General features: G+C 41.2%; 1 protein-coding gene across 1 annotated transcript in view; it reads right to left on the bottom strand.

The window, feature by feature from the left end:
• LOC131761291 (histone-arginine methyltransferase CARM1-like) overlaps positions 1–17,017 on the bottom strand; it is a 261,079-nt gene that overhangs the window by 11,379 nt on the left and 232,683 nt on the right. The window contains exons 9-11 of the mRNA XM_059071901.2: positions 16,141–16,226; positions 13,514–13,603; positions 11,552–11,689 (exon numbers count right to left, since the gene is read on the bottom strand). Coding sequence (XP_058927884.1) covers positions 11,552–11,689; positions 13,514–13,603; positions 16,141–16,226 — 314 coding nt within the window. The remainder of the gene's footprint in view (positions 1–11,551; positions 11,690–13,513; positions 13,604–16,140; positions 16,227–17,017) is intronic.

Raw genomic sequence — 17,017 nt, 5'->3', positions numbered from 1 at the left:
GCATGAACCTGTGTCCCCAGCATTGACAGGTGGATTCTCAACTACTGCGCCACCAGGGAAGCCCCAGCTTTTAGTTTTATTGATCTTTGCTATTGTTTCCTTCGTTTCTTTTTCATTTAATGTGATCCAATCTTTATGATTTCTTTCCTTCTGCTAACTTTTGGGGGGTTTTTTTGTTCTTCTTTCACTAATTGCTTTAGGTGTAAGGTTAGGTTGTTTGTTTGAGATGCTTCTTGTTTCTTAAGGTAGGATAGTATTGCTATAAACTTCCCTCTTAGAACTGCTTTTGCTGCATCCCATAGGTTTTGGGTTGTCGTGTTTTCATTGTTGCTTCTAGGTACTTTTTAATTTCCTCTTTGATTTCTTTAGTGATTTCTCAGTTATTTAGTAGTGTATTGTTTAGCCTCCATGTTTTTGTATTTTTTACAGATTTTTTCCGGTAATTGATATCTAGTCTCTTATCACTGTGGTCAGAAAAGATATTTGATACGATTTCAATTTTCTTAAATTAACCAAAGCTTCATTTGTGGCCCAGAATATGGTCTAACCTGGAGAATGTTCCATGAGCACTCGAGAAGAAATTGTATTCTGTTGTTTTTGGATGGAATGTCCTATAGATATCAATTAAGTCCATCTTGTTTAATTTGTCATTTAAAGCTCGTGTGTCCTTATTTATTTTCATTTTGGATGATCTGTCCATTGGTGAAAGCGGGGTGTTATAGTCCCCTAGTATTATTATGTTACTGTTGATTTCCCCTTTTATGCCTGCTAGCATTTGCCTTATGTATTGAGGTGCTCCTATGTTGGGTGCATAAATATTTACAATTGTTATATCTTCTTCTTGGATTGATCCCTTGCTCATCCTGTAGTGTCCTTCTTTGCCTCTTGTCATAGTCTTTATTTTAAAGTCTATTTTGTCTGATATGAGAATTGTTACTCCAGCTTTCTTTTGATTTCCATTTGCATGGAATATCTTTTTCCATCCCCTCACTTTCAGTCTGTATGTGTCCCTAGGTCTGAAGTGGGTCTCTTGTAGACAGCATATGTACAGGTCTTGTTTTTGTATCTATTCAGCCAGTCTATGTCTTTTGGATGGGGCATTTAATCCATTTACATTTAAGGTAATTATCGATACGTATGCTCTTATTACCATTTTCTTGATTGTTTTGGGTTTGTTTTTGTAGGTTTTTTCCTTCTCTTGTGTTTCCTGCTTAGAGAAGATCCTTTAGCATTTGTTGTAAAGCTGGTTTGGTGGTGCTGAATTCTCTTAACTTTTGCTTATCTGTAAGCGTTTTCATTTTTCCATCGAATCTGAATGAGATCCTTGCTGGGTAATCTTCCTTGTAGGTTTTTCCTTTTCATCACTTTAAATATGTCCTGCCACTCCCTTCTGGCTTGCAGAGTTTCTGCTGAAAAATCAGCTGTTAACATACTAGGGAATCCCTATTAGAGTACTTGTTGCTTTTCCCTTGCTGCTTTTAATATTTTTTCTTTTTAATTTTTGATAGTTTGATTAATATGTGTCTTGGTGTGTTTCTCCTTGGATTTATCCTGTATAGACTCTGCACTTCCTGGACTTGATTTACTATTTCCTCTCCCATATTAGGGAAGTTTTCAACCATAATCTCTTCAAACATTTTCTCTGTCCCTCTCTTTTTCTCTTCCTCTTCTGGGACCCCTATAGTTTGAATGTTGGTGCATTCAGTGTTGTCCCAGAGGTCTCTGAGACTGTCCTCAATTCTTTTCATTCTCTTTTCTTTATTCTGCTCCCTGGCAGTTACTTCCACCAGTTTATCTTCCAGCTCACTTATCCGTTCTTCTGCCTCAGTTATTCTGTTATTGATTCCTTCTAGAGTATTTTTAATTTCAGTAATTGTGTTGTTTATCACTGTTTGCTCTTTACTTCTTCTAGATCCTTGTTAAATATTTCTTGTATTTTCTCCATTCTATTTCTGAGATTTTGGATCATTACTCTGAATTATTTTTCAGGTAGGTTGCCCATTTCATTTTCATTTATTTGGCATTGTAGGTTTTTACCTTGCTTCTTCATCTGTAATAAATTTTTTGTCATTTTTTTTTTTTTTTTTTTTGATGGGTGGTTCTATATTCCTGTCTTACTGCTTGTTTGGCCTGAGACATCCAGCACTGGAATTTGCAGGTAGTTGGATAGATCCAGGTCTTGGTGCTGAGATGAGGACCTCTGGGTGGCCTCACCCTGACTGATATTCCCTGGGGTCTGAGGTTCTCTGTTAGTCCAGCGGTTTGGACTCAGAGCTTCCACCACAGGAGCTCAGGCCTGACCTCTGGCCTGGGAACTAAGATCCACAAGTTTCGTGGCGTGGTTAAAAAAAAAAAAAAAAAAAGAATAAAAAAAGAAAGAAAGAAAAAAGGAGCAGTACAATATCAAAGAATAAAAAAATAAATTCAGAAAGATAAAAAAATATTAGGAAAAATAAAACTATAATAGAAACAACTGCAACAAGGTAAAATAAAACCAGAATAGAAAAAAGAATAAAGAAGGTGCAGGGGGTGGTGGGACAAGCCAAAAGGAGAGAACAATAACAAAGTATAAAGGATAAAATGAAAAAAATAGAAGATGTATTAGGAATAATAAAAATATAAAACAATCAACAACAATGAATCAACAAGGTAAAACAGAACCCCAATCTAAAAGAAAAAAAAAAAAAAAATCCTTGCCTATGAGGGTGGAGTTTAGGCGGGGGTGGAACTTAGGAAGGGGCGGGGTTTAGGGTGGGGCGGGACCTAGGCGAGGTGACGTTCAAGCATGGGGCGGGGCCTCTGCTTAGGACCTGCGTGGAAGGGGAAAGGCAACACATGGAAAGGAGGACCTCTGGAGTGTGGAGTTCTAGAGTTTGGCGGTAGGGCCCTGAGTGAGGGTGTGTGGGTGGGATTTAGGCCCAGCGCGTTGGAGGGGGTCTCAGAGGGGGTCTCTGAGTGTAGAGGTAGGGCCCTGGGTGGGGGTGTAGGGGCGGGGCTTGTTCCTGTGCAGCTCTGAGGAGCAGAGGGTTAGGCCCAGGACCCCAACAGGCTCCCCAGTGCCTAAGTGGACAAACAAAGCACTGGCTGTGCTCCCTTCCATTCCTCCACGCACCCCCCTCCCACCATCTCCCCCACAGTATCCACTGTCCCTTCTGGACCTCTAACCATGGGTGGGTCCTGCTGGGTGTAGGAACTTCGCCCCTCCCCCAGCCGCCCCTCAGGGGCACCAGTCCTGTCTCACCTCCACTTCTCCTCCCCCTTCACTCCCCCCATCCTACCCGGTTGCTGGGGGTTCCTCCCGTCCCCTTAGGTGTCCGTGGTCCCCCACTGGTGCCTGGTACGTGCTCTAGTTGTGAGGAGATGCAAACTCCACGTCCTCCTAGTAGGCCGTCTTGACTCCACCCCTCCATAGCCATATATATTTTTAAATGTCCTTTGATCCTATTTCATTTCAACTCATCTGACTTGGAACTTTTTGCTTCTTTGTTTTAAGATGTCTCTTCCATGATACCCACATCCAGTAGTTCACAGCATTTGTGATACCTGAAGGCAGACTTGAGAACTAGACATTGAAACAGTGAGCTCCTCAGGAGGGGGCAGCCTTTGCTGGCATCATAGAAAGGCTGACAGATCAGCCTGGCAAACAAGTCAGGGAGGGCCACACCAACACATTTCACCAAATAAAAGACACCTTATTAACAATACTTGAAGTAATTAATGTAGAACTTAAATTGAGTACTCGGAAGTATTTTCCAATGTGTGTGTCTGTGGATGCAGAGTCAGATTGGTCGCAACTAAGAACTGGACGGTTCCTGCTGTGATTCGGAAGAACAATCACTACATCCTTGCTGCGGGGTCTTCAGCAGGGCTCTTTTTCAGATACTAAATATGATAATATTGCCACTTTATACTCACTTTTTACGACCCACTCCTCTTCTTTACCCCTCATCAAAGTCCTATCTCCCTAATGGAAGGAAAAAAGAGCTTCATGTCCTGCCACGGCTCAGTGTGGTCACTGAAAAGTTCAGATTTGTTCCTTCACTGCACCTAATTGTGCACAACAGTTTCCCCCTAGCATTCTTTCTGCTACAGCTGTCCAAATCCATACCTAGTGAGAGGTTTCATCTTAGCTGAAGTCCAAGGTGAAGCAGTTTAATGCTGAGCATCAGGAGCAACACTTGAAGCTTCCAAAGCGTTAATTCTTTGGTCAGCATGTCTTCTAGTTTTATAAACCAAATATCTCATCAAACTCTCTGCAAACCAACTTCTCTGGCAGCACACCTGGGTAGAGCAGACCTTCGCTAGGGATCCAAAATTTTAAAATTTTGTTTCAAAACATTTTGGCACAGGATAAGCAGCTGAGCTAGATCCAGCAATAAGCCATATTTATTTTTTAAATTCCTTTTTTAGTTTTATTTTTGTGTCTTATAAAATGCACACTATATGAATTTCTGTATGTGTATATGTACACAGACCTCTCTATGCATGTGTGTATATATATATATATAGATATAGATATAGATATAGATATATACACACACACACAATATATATATATACATCCATATAGGTCTATCTATAGCACTTGGTTTTGTATTTTCTACTATTATTACTGTAGTACATTCACATAATTAAAGCTTTTTCTATATATATTTATTTTATTTATTTTTGGCTGCGTTGGGTCTTCGTTGCTGTGTGCGGGGTCCCTCCAGTTGTGGCCAGCCGGGGCTACTCTTCGTTGCGGTGCACGGGCTTCTCCTTGCAGTGGTTTCTCTTGTTGCAGAGCATGGGCTCTATGCACACGGGCTTCAGTAGTCACAGTACACAGGCTCAGTAGTTGTGGCTCGTGGGCTCCAGAGCACAGGCTCAGCAGTTGTGGCGCACGGGCTTAGTTGCTCCATGGCATGTGGGATCTTCCTGGACCAGGGCTCGAACCCGTGTCCCCTGCATTGGCAGGTGGATTCTCAACCACTGTGCCATGAGGGAAGCCCACATTCACATAATTAAAATAGAAATGTTAGTCTACTTGGGGAACACATGCATGAAGTGATTTTACTCATAGGTGCACATAATGAAACAACTTTGGAGACCATTTCTGTGAACTTTAGGGATATAAATTTCATAAACTGCATGAAAAAGAGATGTTCCCTTTTAGTGTCCAGAGCAATAAAATGAATGACAGCTCAAGAATGATGGGAGTCTGTCAGAAATAAAATGCTACCAATACTATCATAAATGGTCCTGGCAGGGAAGGAAAGGGCAGTCATTGTCACACTGGTGTGGTTGCACAGGGAGTTCTCCCAGGAGGTCAGAGTTGAAAAGAATATTTGATGATAAGGGAGGTCCAATCTAAGGCAGAACAAAGAGGCAGCCCCTTACTGAAAAAACAGTGTGAAAACCCTGACATTAAGGAAGCGCTGAGGTTTGTAGAAAATACCAAGGAAAACAATTTTAAGACCAAAAAAATCTGCTGAGATACAATGAGAGTAAGAAAGAGAGAAAGGGAAGAGGAAAGGGAACTAAGGTTTACTGTGGACCTACTACGTGTTAATTACTATACTATGTTTTCTCCCTTAATATCTGCAAAATCCTAGTGAGACAATTATTATACATTCTACTTTATAGATGATGAGGTAAGGAAACTGGGGTGTTACAGAGATTCATTAACTTGCCCAAGATCACTCAAGTAGCAACCAGTATGGAAAAGAGACTGGACAGAACCGGGCTACATCCAGACTCCAAAACCTCGTCTCTCTCACTACACAAGGGTGCTGGTCTAATAAGATACAGAACTTCCTCCCTTTCTTCATCCTGCAAAAGCACTGCATGCCCATGGTATCCCCGCATCTTCTTTCAGTTGTGCTGGGCTACATTTTTAATCATAGAGGAATCATCAGCATATGACCCCATCATTCCAGTAGTCATTCCACACCACTGCTGAATCTCTGGAATGTATTAAGTGAGGAGGGGAACCATAGAATAAGGCTCAGGCCCTCTTTTGGGGGAGCTCACATATAGGCAAATAACAGCAACATAACAAAGGCGCCATGATGAAAGTGTGGAGGGCTGTAGGAGCGAGCCCTGGGAGTCATGAGGCAGGTGTGTGAACATGGTTTGGTTTTCTTTCTTCTTGCCTATTGGGGGAATGAAGGAAGGGAGGGTGGAAAAATATGACTGATAAGGATGAAACCCAAGATACGTTAGAAAAAAGGAGTGGGAGAAGAAGATGACTTGAATTCACTCACCTAATTACACCCTGAGATACCTTAAAATATATATATTTGAAAGCAAATGAATGTTATCCTGGTTTGCACAAAGCAGAAAAGGAAAAGTCCAAAACTCCAGGCAGATGCTGGTTACTGCTCCTTTTAAACAACTAGCACTTTTTAAACAACTAGTCATTAAACAGGTGGTGTATAAGGATTTAGGAAGAAAGTCGTGACTTCCAGGAAGAGCTGGGTATAAGTTAGTATTTCCCACTTTTCCTCCTAGAAGCACTCCCCAAACAAGGAGAAAAGAAACATACTGCAGACCACAGACCACATGTTCTGTAAAACTGGGAGAAAGATATATCTGCCATCTCCAACTTAGGTGTAAGGGCTGCAAAAGCACTTGAGATTGATTGTAAGCCATATGGGAAAAAGTATAGAAGTGCAAAGAGGGGCAAGACAGTCCAGGGCCAGCACATCTCAGAAAGTACTTACACAAATACACTACCTGCATATACATTTACTGGAACACAAAAGCTTTATTTCTTGTAACAGGATGTGCAGGAATTGGGGGTGAGCAAGGCTAGTGGGCAGAAATTCTCTTGGAACTGGAACATAAAGAATTATATAAAGAATCACAAGAGGAGCCATATTTGCAGGAAGCAGTATGACTCTGTAGCAGCACAGAAGGAGAGAAAGTGTGAGTTGAGAAAAAGAGCATGAAGATGGTCACATTTCTCCCCACCACAGGAACTTCTTTCTTGTAAATTACTGTCCAGAAAAGTCTCACTAATTGGCTGATGAACAACCATAACATTAATACAAAGACGTTGTTAGAAAAAAAGCAGAAAAAGAGTAGCAAAATTTACTAACAGCTAAAAAACACACAGTAGATAAATGATGGCACAAATTGAAAAACGTGAGCAAATATTTTGTTACAAATTTTTAAAACTGCAATGAAGCCCTTACCTCTATGAAGGAAGTAATAATGTTTATGAAGGAAGACAATGATGCACAAATACAATAACTCAAGGTAGAGGAAGAGAACGATCTCAAGGTACTGATATGGAAATGTATTCGAGATGTATTGTTAAGTGAGAAAATTAAGATGTAGCAAACAGGTATAGAATGTTGCCATTTAGGTTATAAAAACAGAGGGAAAAATATTCCTACAGGTACAATGTTTTCTAACTGTATATCCAAAATGAAACTCTAAGAGATATACAAGGAACAGTTAACGGTGGCTACATGATGGAGCAGGAGGAGGGGAATGAATGGGGTCTGGCACCGGCATGAAGACTTTTCACTGTAAGCCTCTTTGTACATTTCTGTTGTGTATAGTGTAACTATATTATCTATTAAAAAATTAAACAGCCATTTAAGGAGATAGAAAGTTATGAAAACTAGAGATATAGCAGAGTTTCACAAAAGAATAGTAATAGCTGTGTCCAATTACTTTCCTTTCCCTTTTTGGCAGTGTTACTGGACTGGGCAATGAGGGTGAAACTAGAGATTAAGCTCATCTGGAATCACATTCAATAAAGGTTGGTTCACATTTCCTCTGGCCTGGATGGAGGCTGGATATGTGGGCTGGATATAAGCACAGGTGGAGGGATTTTGAGCTGCTTCCAGGCCAGATCCAAAGGGTGTAGATTAGGCTATGCAAATTAAAAAAAAACTTTTTTGGCTTTATTGAGACATAACTGAGATATAACATGGTGTAAGTTTAAGGTAAACAACACATTGATTTGATACACTTACATATTCCAAAATGATTCCCACCATAGCATTAGCCAACACCTCCATCATTTTACATCATTACCATTTCTTTTTTTCTTGTGAGAACACTGAAGATCTACTCTCTTAGCAACTTTCAAGTACATAATACAGTATTATTAACTATAACCACCATGCTGTACATTAAATACCCAGAACTTATTTGTCTTATTTCTAACATCGCTTTATATTAATTGTGGAATAGGCCTCTGAATCAATATCTTATTTATTTTATATTTTAAATTATACAGTACAGTTGACTGCCCCCCCCTTTTTGGTGTACAGTTCTGTGAATTTGAACACATGTATAGATTTATGTAAATACTTCCACCACAATCAGGATGATATTATTCCTTTGCAGTCACACTGTCTCCCCACCCATAACCCCTGGCAACCACTGATCTGTCTCCATCACTATGGTTTTGTCTTTTCAAGAAAGTCACACATATGGGATCATACAGTATGTAACATATTAAGACTGGCTTCTTTTGCTCAGGATAATTAGGCTATGCAAATTTTGAAGGAAGGTTTACACTCTGGGCCTCTTTCTGCTTAATAATTTTTAAATAAAAGTTTGCCTATTAAATTTGCAAATGATACAAAATGGTAGGACTCACTAACATGCTACACACAAAAATGTTTTTAAGTAAGTAAGATAATCCATTGGCTCTAGTAAGGATCTAAAAACAGCATGATAAATGCATGAGAGGAATAAATACAAAAACTCAAATTGAAGCTGACAAAAATCAGCTGCATACTAGGAGAAGGGAGAGATGACTTAAAGATCATGTAAAAATATACTTTTTGCTTTTAATTATCTAAACACTCAAGTAAAATGGCCCCCAACTTAATTTAAACTTTAATTATATTATTATTATAAGTACGGTACTCAAAACAGCAGTGTTCACTGTTGTTTTGTAGCCAGCACTTACCAGGACATGTATGCTGTCCTGTATTTAGTTTTAGAGAACTATTTTATTTTATTTTATTTTTAAACATCTTTATTGGAGTATAATTGCTTTACAATGGTGTGATAGTTTCTGCTTTATAACAAAGTGAATCAGTTATACATATACATATGTTCCCATATCTCTTTCCTCTTGTGTCTCCCTCCCTCCCACCCTCTAGGTGGTCACAGGGCACTGAGCTGACCTCCCTGTGCTATGCGGCTTCTTCCCACTAGCTATCTATTTTACATTTGGTAGTGTCTATATGTCCATGCCACTCTCTCACCTCCTCCCAGCTTACCCTTCCCCCTCCCCATGTCCTCAAGTCCATTCTCTGCATCTGTGTCTTTATTCCTGTCCTGCCCTTAGGTTCTTCAGAACCATTTTTTTTTAAGATTCCATATATATGTCTTAGCATACAGTATTTGTTTTTCTCTTTCTGACTTACTTCACTTTGTATGACAGTCTCTAGGTCCATCCACCTCACCACAAATAACTCAATTTCATTTCCTTTTATGGCTGAGTAATATTCCATTGTGTATATGTGCCACGTATTCTTTATCCATTCATCTGCCGATGGACATTTAGGTTGCTTCCATGTCCTGGCTATTGTAAATAATGCTGCAATGAACATTGTGGTACATGACTCTTTTTGAAATATGGTTTTCTCAGGGTATATGCCCAGTAGTGGGATTGCTGGGTCGTATGGCAGTTCTATTTTTAGGTTTTTAAGGAATCTCCATAATGTTCTCCATAGTGGCTGTATCAATTTACATTCCTATCAACAGTGCAAGAGGGTTCCCTTTTCTGGAGAACTATTTTAAAGGGGACATTGATAATCTGCTTATTTCCAGAGGGAAGGACTTAGAATTTTAAACTATTTCAAAATCACTCTTATAGGAGGGAGGAGTTGAGGATGTTAGCCTGAGGACAGGGAGACCAGGAGTATATTCGGTAAGATGCTCCTAATACTTAACAACTGCCATTTGGAGGTTGGAACAGACCTATTTCTTTTGAATTCTGAAACATAACTAAGATCAATGAGTTGAATCTACAGGAAGTATCAATAGATCTGTGATCAACAGCAAGAATAATTTTTTAATAATTAAAGATGTCTAAAGTAGAAGAAAGCAGTCAACAGTCAATGACTACATGAAAAGTTATAACCTTATAAGTAATTAAAGAATTATAAACCAAAACAACCAGATACAACTTTAAACACTTATTTTGGAGTCTATCGGATTTGCAACAGCCATAGAGACAGTTATTATCCAGTTTCAGGAAAGACGTGGAGAAAAGAGTTTGCTTATCTGTTGCTGGTATGAGTGGAAATTGGTGCAGTCACTGAGATAGGTAGGATCTAGTAGACTGTAACATGTACCTACCCTTTGATCCAGCATTTCTATTTTTACGCATCTCATTTAGAAATATTCATGTCACTTTGCAAGCTCTATGTTCAAGGATACTTAGTGTAGAATTCTTTGCAACGGCAAAAAAGAAAAAAAATTGGAAGCAACCTAAATGTCAGTGAACCAGGGATTTTTAAAAAGACATTATGGTATATCCATGTCCTTGGCTGTTCTGCATTTATGAAAAGAACAAAGCAGATCTATCAGTACAGATTCAGGACTTATTACTAAGTGAAAACTTAAGTTGCAGACTGCTAGTGTAACCTTCCTATAAAACAGTAACAACTCTACAACGATGTTTCTGTTGGTACATGCACCAAAAATCACTTGAAAGGATACGGACTAAGGGCTCACATCTGGGGAATGGGGAGAGGGTGGGAGCATGGCTGGGGTCTGGACACTCTTGTAGTTTTCAGCTTATATGTGAGCATGTTTGGTTTTTGTCATGAAAAAAATAAAGACTTTAAAAATGGAAGGGTTGATTGGTGAGGTAGTGAGCTCTCTGTCACTGGAGTGTTTAAGCACAGTCCCCAGGAAGGTGGTGGGGGTGGGAGTGCCAGTAGGGAGGGAAGAAAGAAAGTTGGATGACATGACCTCTGAGTACTCTTAATATCCTGAGTCCCTGAGCTACCGCTCTATGCCTTTCTCCGCTAATTCACCCAGGAAAAGCTCCAACAAGATGAAAGAAAATAGAGCCTTCTAAAAATGAGGTAAGTCAAAGTATTCACTGCTGAGACCTCATGAGTCCATTACTGGAGGGAAGCAGCCAGTCCTGCCTGACACACCATGCACCACCCCTGCAGTACAGATCGATTTCCCAGGACTAAATTTGGGGATGTGTGGCTAGACAGATGGAAGTAAGGCCAGAAAGCTGATGTGGGCTTTTGAGCACTTGATAATTCAAGTCTTTGGCAACTGCTCCCATAAGCTGATGGATTTCCTTCCTTCCTTCCTTCCTTACTCTGCGGTCAGGTGGGGAACACTGCCCTTGACTTATCTTAAGCTTCTCTTCCTGGCCGTGCTCAGTGCAAGGTGACGTGTGCCCTGCAGGCTTTGAGGCTGAGGGCGTCTCGGCAAACTCAGCCAGGCCTTTGTAAAGCCTGCTGTCCGTTTCTGGTGCTGCAGTCTCAGGGGCCTGCCAGCTTCCTCCCGCTCCCACCTGTCAGCACCCAGGAAACAGGCGGGATTGCATCTGTACTCTCCTGCTTACCGTTTATTGGCCACAAACAGCACTCTCCCTGAGAGGGTCTCTCCTTCCTTGGCAAAGAGAGGAGTCTGAAGAAGGCACCGCACCTGATACCAGTGAGTCAGAGGCTCAGTGGGCGCTGTTGACAGCCAAACTGTTACCCTGTGGGGCAAGGAAAGAATTAAAAGCCAATTAGGCTCCAGGCCCACATTAATGGATTGAACTGGGAATGAGTGGTTTTCATTGTTTATTAACTCATGGAACAGTTTTAAGATACGAATAGCTCAATTTATTGAGCAGTTACTATGTGCTGGGTACAGTGCCAAGAGCATTATGTAATTAGCCCATTAAATCCCACAAAAACCCTAAGGAGTCAGGCCAGGCTTCAAACCCAGGCCCTTGGTCACTCTATCAATCTGTATGGCTATGTCAAAGTTCATTCGAAGCCCGACAATAGCAGAGTTAAATTGGGAATTGATTTGCTGGAAAAGTCTGGCAGGGTGAGAGGTCTGGAGTGTAGCCTCTTACTGTCTCATGCCCACCTGTTCAGGGGTCCTGATGGGGTTTCTGGAAGCAAGAAAAACTACAGGGGCAGATGGCCTCTACTGCCCTTCAGGCCTGGACGTCGTGTGTGTGTGTGTGTTCAAGTTGATGTTCTTCATTTCAAATGAAGAAGTGGGGACACCCTGCTGGTGCTTTGAACGCTGGGGTCGCCTGTCCTGGGATTAGGCAGTGGTCACGGGCTTGCAGGTAGTAAGGTGCACGATGAACACGGGGAAAATTGCTAGAGAGGACATTTTGCCTTGAAGATTTTTGAGGGAAATTTTATATAATTTAACTGCTAAGTAATATAAACCACCTTTATATCAAAATATATATTCAGCTATATTACGGAGTAGAATGCAAATGTTCTACAGCTTTTTAAGATAAAGCATTTAACTTCAAAGAAATTTCCCCCTTGAAGCAGGCGGCTTCAAGCTTATCTCCCTTATCCTTGCAGGAACAAATTCATTTACTTGGGATGTTAGTGGGGGAGAGTCTGAGAAATAGATGCACAGATTCCTAGAACACACATGCTGTGTGGAATAGGAATGACTCGTACATTATTTCCTTTCTCTCTGATTGTCAGCCCAGACAAGGCTTCCAGGGATCCCGGCCTCCCCTGAGTCCCCCAAGCCCCCTGAGCTGTATCACAGACCCACAGATACATCTTTCTCAGTAGGTGCTATGGAGAGCCTGGATGTTTTTATAAGAAGTGGAGGAGAGTGTACTGTCAGTTTTCCTTCTGCCTGGTCACGTGGCCCAGATCAACCCTCACTGCTAGCTGGGACACATGGAGAAGCCTGGGAAGAGAGCAGGGGTGTCAGGAGGAGAGCAGAGACTTGTGGGGCATAGGAGCAGAGCAGCCCTTAAAAGAACACCCAACGCTGACAGCCAACTAGTAGGTGGTCTCTCCCCTACAACTTGCAAACCTTTCCAGTAGGGGAGAGAGGAGTGCACAGAGGGAGAAGTTACCTAATGCTGCCTGCCTGATCACTGAAAAAGGATTCTAGATCGTGAAACTGAAACCTGTGAACCAACATGGGGGAAAGTATGATTTGAGGTATGACTCAGACACAAGGGGTTCTATAACCAGGTGTGACGGAAACAATGTCAGGGGCTTGCCTCCCCCATGCCCCCATCTATTCTGGAAAAGAACAAGCTGGTTGATAAAGCACAGACCCTCTCTTACTCCTCCAAATCCCAACACCATTGGCCTAAGAGTATTTTAGCCAGAGTTGATATGGCAACTATGGAAAACTGTCTTATTTTCATTTCACTCTAAAATCTAAAAGTAACATTAACATCAGTGTTTATTTTCTGGAAACGTGGAGAAACAAATATTACGGCTGTTGAGCTTAGTTTTTTAAAAACTTTAAATTTATGGTGACAAATAGTAGAGGATGGCATGGGAGAGAGTAGGCAAAAAAGGGGCAGGATACATACAGAGAGCCAACAAAGGCCACGTCAAACCAGAATGCCAGGCCGTGGATGAGGCCAGACTGCGCCATCTGAAACACAAACGGAATTTCTACTCTGCAAGGAAATTAAAAAAAAGAAAGAAAAAAAGAAACACTTGGAATTATTTTTGTTGTTGTTGACAGACATACTGGATACATCTGTGAGATCAGTGGGAACATTCACAGAACATTTTTTTTTTTCTCTTAAGCACTCTTGTTTTGGCAGCAAGATTCTCTTAGTGGGTGATTAATGCTTGGGTGATGCTGCACGTTTGAGAATGTTGCTTCTTGATGAAACTCTGCAAGGACCAGTCCACTGTGCTGCAGTGACCCAGAACTCCACAGGGCGAGTGCAGCATCCGGAGCTAGGTTGGCCTACTGAACATGAGGATGACTCAGGATGTAGCTGACAACGGTCCTTCCAGAAGCCAAAACATGGGCCGTGGCAGCTCCCCTATGCAGCTGTTCAGAAGGGAAGGGCTATTCAGGCCACTAAAAGATGAAATGGACCACAAGGGGGAACATCAAGCTCATTTATTTTTCAGGGAGGCAATTTAACTTCCCACCAGGCTACAGCAAGAGTCATGCAGAAGGGGCCATGGTTGATGCCAAATGCAGAGTAACTGGGAAAAGAAAGAATGTTGGAAAAGATATAACAAAATCTAGAAGCTGGACCTGCTTTAGCTGTGGAACTTTGGTAAGTCACTTAAATTCTCTGAGCCTCAGTCTCCTCTTTTGTTGAAGAGTGGCAAAATCTCTCTTCTACTTCCCTTTCACGGTTCTTGTGTGTGTCAAGTGGGAAATAATGTAGATGAGAGTGCTTTGTAAACTTCAAAGTATTCCACAATTAAAAGATGGTATTATTGATCCACTGCTGGGGCTGTATTACTCCAGGGAGACACATTTTAGTGAATGTGCTAGAGATTTTCAAAGGAAAATCTTATTTTTAAGATTATTTGCATTTATGGTGCCTCCAAAGGCCTAACTTCTTCTACCCTGCAGTAGTCAGAGCATTTCTAGAGTTTTCCATTATACTTGTCACATTGAATTTGTTTGTTAATGCACTGTAATTATTTCCTCCCACTTTTGGAATTCCCCTAAACAGACCATGAGCTCCTCAAGGAGAGACTTAAGAAATTACTTAACGTATCTGTGCAAGCACCAGTACAGTACCCAGCACAAAGTAGAATCTTAACAAACATTTGCTGAATCAATGCGACAAATGAATGAATGACATCTCTGAAAAGCCAACAAAGACATAATTTTCAAAAAATTCCCTGACTCAGGAGGCAGCTCAGAGCAGCAAATAAAGCCAATGGAAGTCAATTTTGTCTGGACCTGTGGTAGTTATTAGACTTGTTCCCAAATGCCACTTCTCTTGCTCTGAGCACACAGTAGCATTGCATTCATCCACCCTCTTGTGCTTAGGTACTGCCATGTCATTTGCTTTGACCAATTAAATGTGAACAGAAGTGAGCTGTGTCATTACTGGGTAGAAGCTTTTATTGTCAGTACATGCTTTGCCATGCTCCTTCTTCTTCCTCAGTAATCAGCCTTGTTACCGACACAGGCTGCCGCACCAGCCTGATTGCTGGGGTTGGCAATGCTGCATGGAGCTAAAGCTGGTGCACATGAATAAACAGGGTAGGGGAGAAAGGCCCCAGTGTTATCGTAAGTCACTGAAGTTTGGTTTTGTTACTGCAGCATGCTCTAGCCAATCCTGACTGACAGAGCATCCTTTGTCCATCATGATCTCAAGATAGATGATGGTTTGAGTTAGCCAGCTGTACCTTCTGAAGTCTGACTCTTGCTTCCTTGGTAGTCCAGGCAAATTATAACCTAGCTGGATCTTACATTTCTTACCCAGAGAAAAATATGAATATCAATCTTCTCAGGCAGAAAAGGGTAAAATACTAATGGAAGGTCATCCAAGGGGGATTCATATCACCACCTGAGAAATGAGTCTTCATTTCACAGTCTCTTCAAGTGGAAAAAAGAGGGCAAAAAATAACATTTACTGAGGGCCCTCTTTGAAAATGAGCCAGCGCATGTGAAATTCTTAGCATGTTACCTACTATGTAGTAAGCACTTAACAAGGTGTAGCTCTTCTTCCTGTCATTATTGTGGTACTAGCCTGGGTGAGTGGTTAAAAAGCCCAGACTCTGGCATTCTGAAAGGTTCAATACTACCTCTAACACACATATTAATTCTGTGCATTTTACATAATTCTGTGTATGCAACTTACTGTTCCACTCTGCTTCATTTCTGTCATTGGTGAAGTGGGGACAAAAATAGTACCATCTGCATAGGGTTGCTGTGAGGATTAAATGAGTCATTATATGTAAAGGGCTCAGAACAGTGTCTGGCTGTGTTAGCATTAGCTACTACTATTTAATTTTTCTCATTCAATTCCTAAAGCAATCCTATGAAGGAGGCATCATTTCCCTCATTTTGCAATAAATGGAACTAGTAATTGATGGACCATTCCTTTGTGTGACTCACACCTGAAATCTCTTCCCTGTGTGAGCTGTGGAACTCTGCCCTGAAGTTTGGGGGATGGGCGGGGGGTAGAGGAGATTTTAAAAATCAAGAGCAACATTGGTTGGTACCAACCTGTGGAGATCTGCCTCTTCTGCATCCATAAAGTTTACTGTGTACTTGACTGTCCGAGCCATCAAAATCCTAATGTCAAATGTGTCCTTGGGGAAAAAAACCAAAGATACCTTTCTATCAGAATAAACTGAACTCAAACAAGATTGCAGTTCTAGCTTTCCTCCTGAAATTTTAAGTCAACAAGAGTTAGAATTTAGAGGGCATGAGCTTAATGAGTATAATATTAATAATAAAAGCTCACAATTATTTGCTAAGTGCTTTACTAGGTTATATCATTTAATCCTCACCAACGACTCTGGAGCAGGCATTTGGTGTTTTTTGGACCATCCAGAATTTACCTCCTCTTGACACTACAAGAAGTTCCATAGGAATTTAGTCTACCATCAGCTCCAGGTATGGCCTATGACCTCAGACTGGCCAATGAGAGCATTACTTTTCCCCTGAAGACAGGAATCGGCTCACAGATGGATGCAGGACTCAAGGTAGGACAATCAGGCTCTATCTAAACTAATTCTGGGGGTTTTGCCAAAGTTATTAGGAAAAGGTGGGCTCTCCTGTGGGACTTAGAGTTGTAAGAATCTGAAGTTGTAGCTTCTGCTGCTATCTTGCTACCATGAGCAGAGAGCCTGTCTGGGAACAGAGTAAAACCAGAGGAAATGGAGCTAAGTGATGAGAATAGAGAAACCAGACCATTGTGACATTGTCTGAACTCCTGCAACAGGTCCCTGAAGCAAGCTCTGTCTCCAGGCTTTGCAATATTTGAGGACCAATAATTTCATTTTAGTTTAAGCCAGTTTGAGTTGGGTTTCCTTCCACTTAAAACTGAAAGAGTTTCAGATAATGCAAACTTAAGTTGCCCGAAGTTACACAGCTAGAT

This window comes from Kogia breviceps, chromosome 8 (assembly GCF_026419965.1).
Source record: "Kogia breviceps isolate mKogBre1 chromosome 8, mKogBre1 haplotype 1, whole genome shotgun sequence".
Lineage (NCBI taxonomy): Eukaryota > Metazoa > Chordata > Mammalia > Artiodactyla > Physeteridae > Kogia > Kogia breviceps.
The sequence above is the reverse complement of the archived record's forward strand: the minus strand, read 5'-3'. Positions and strand labels throughout refer to the sequence as shown.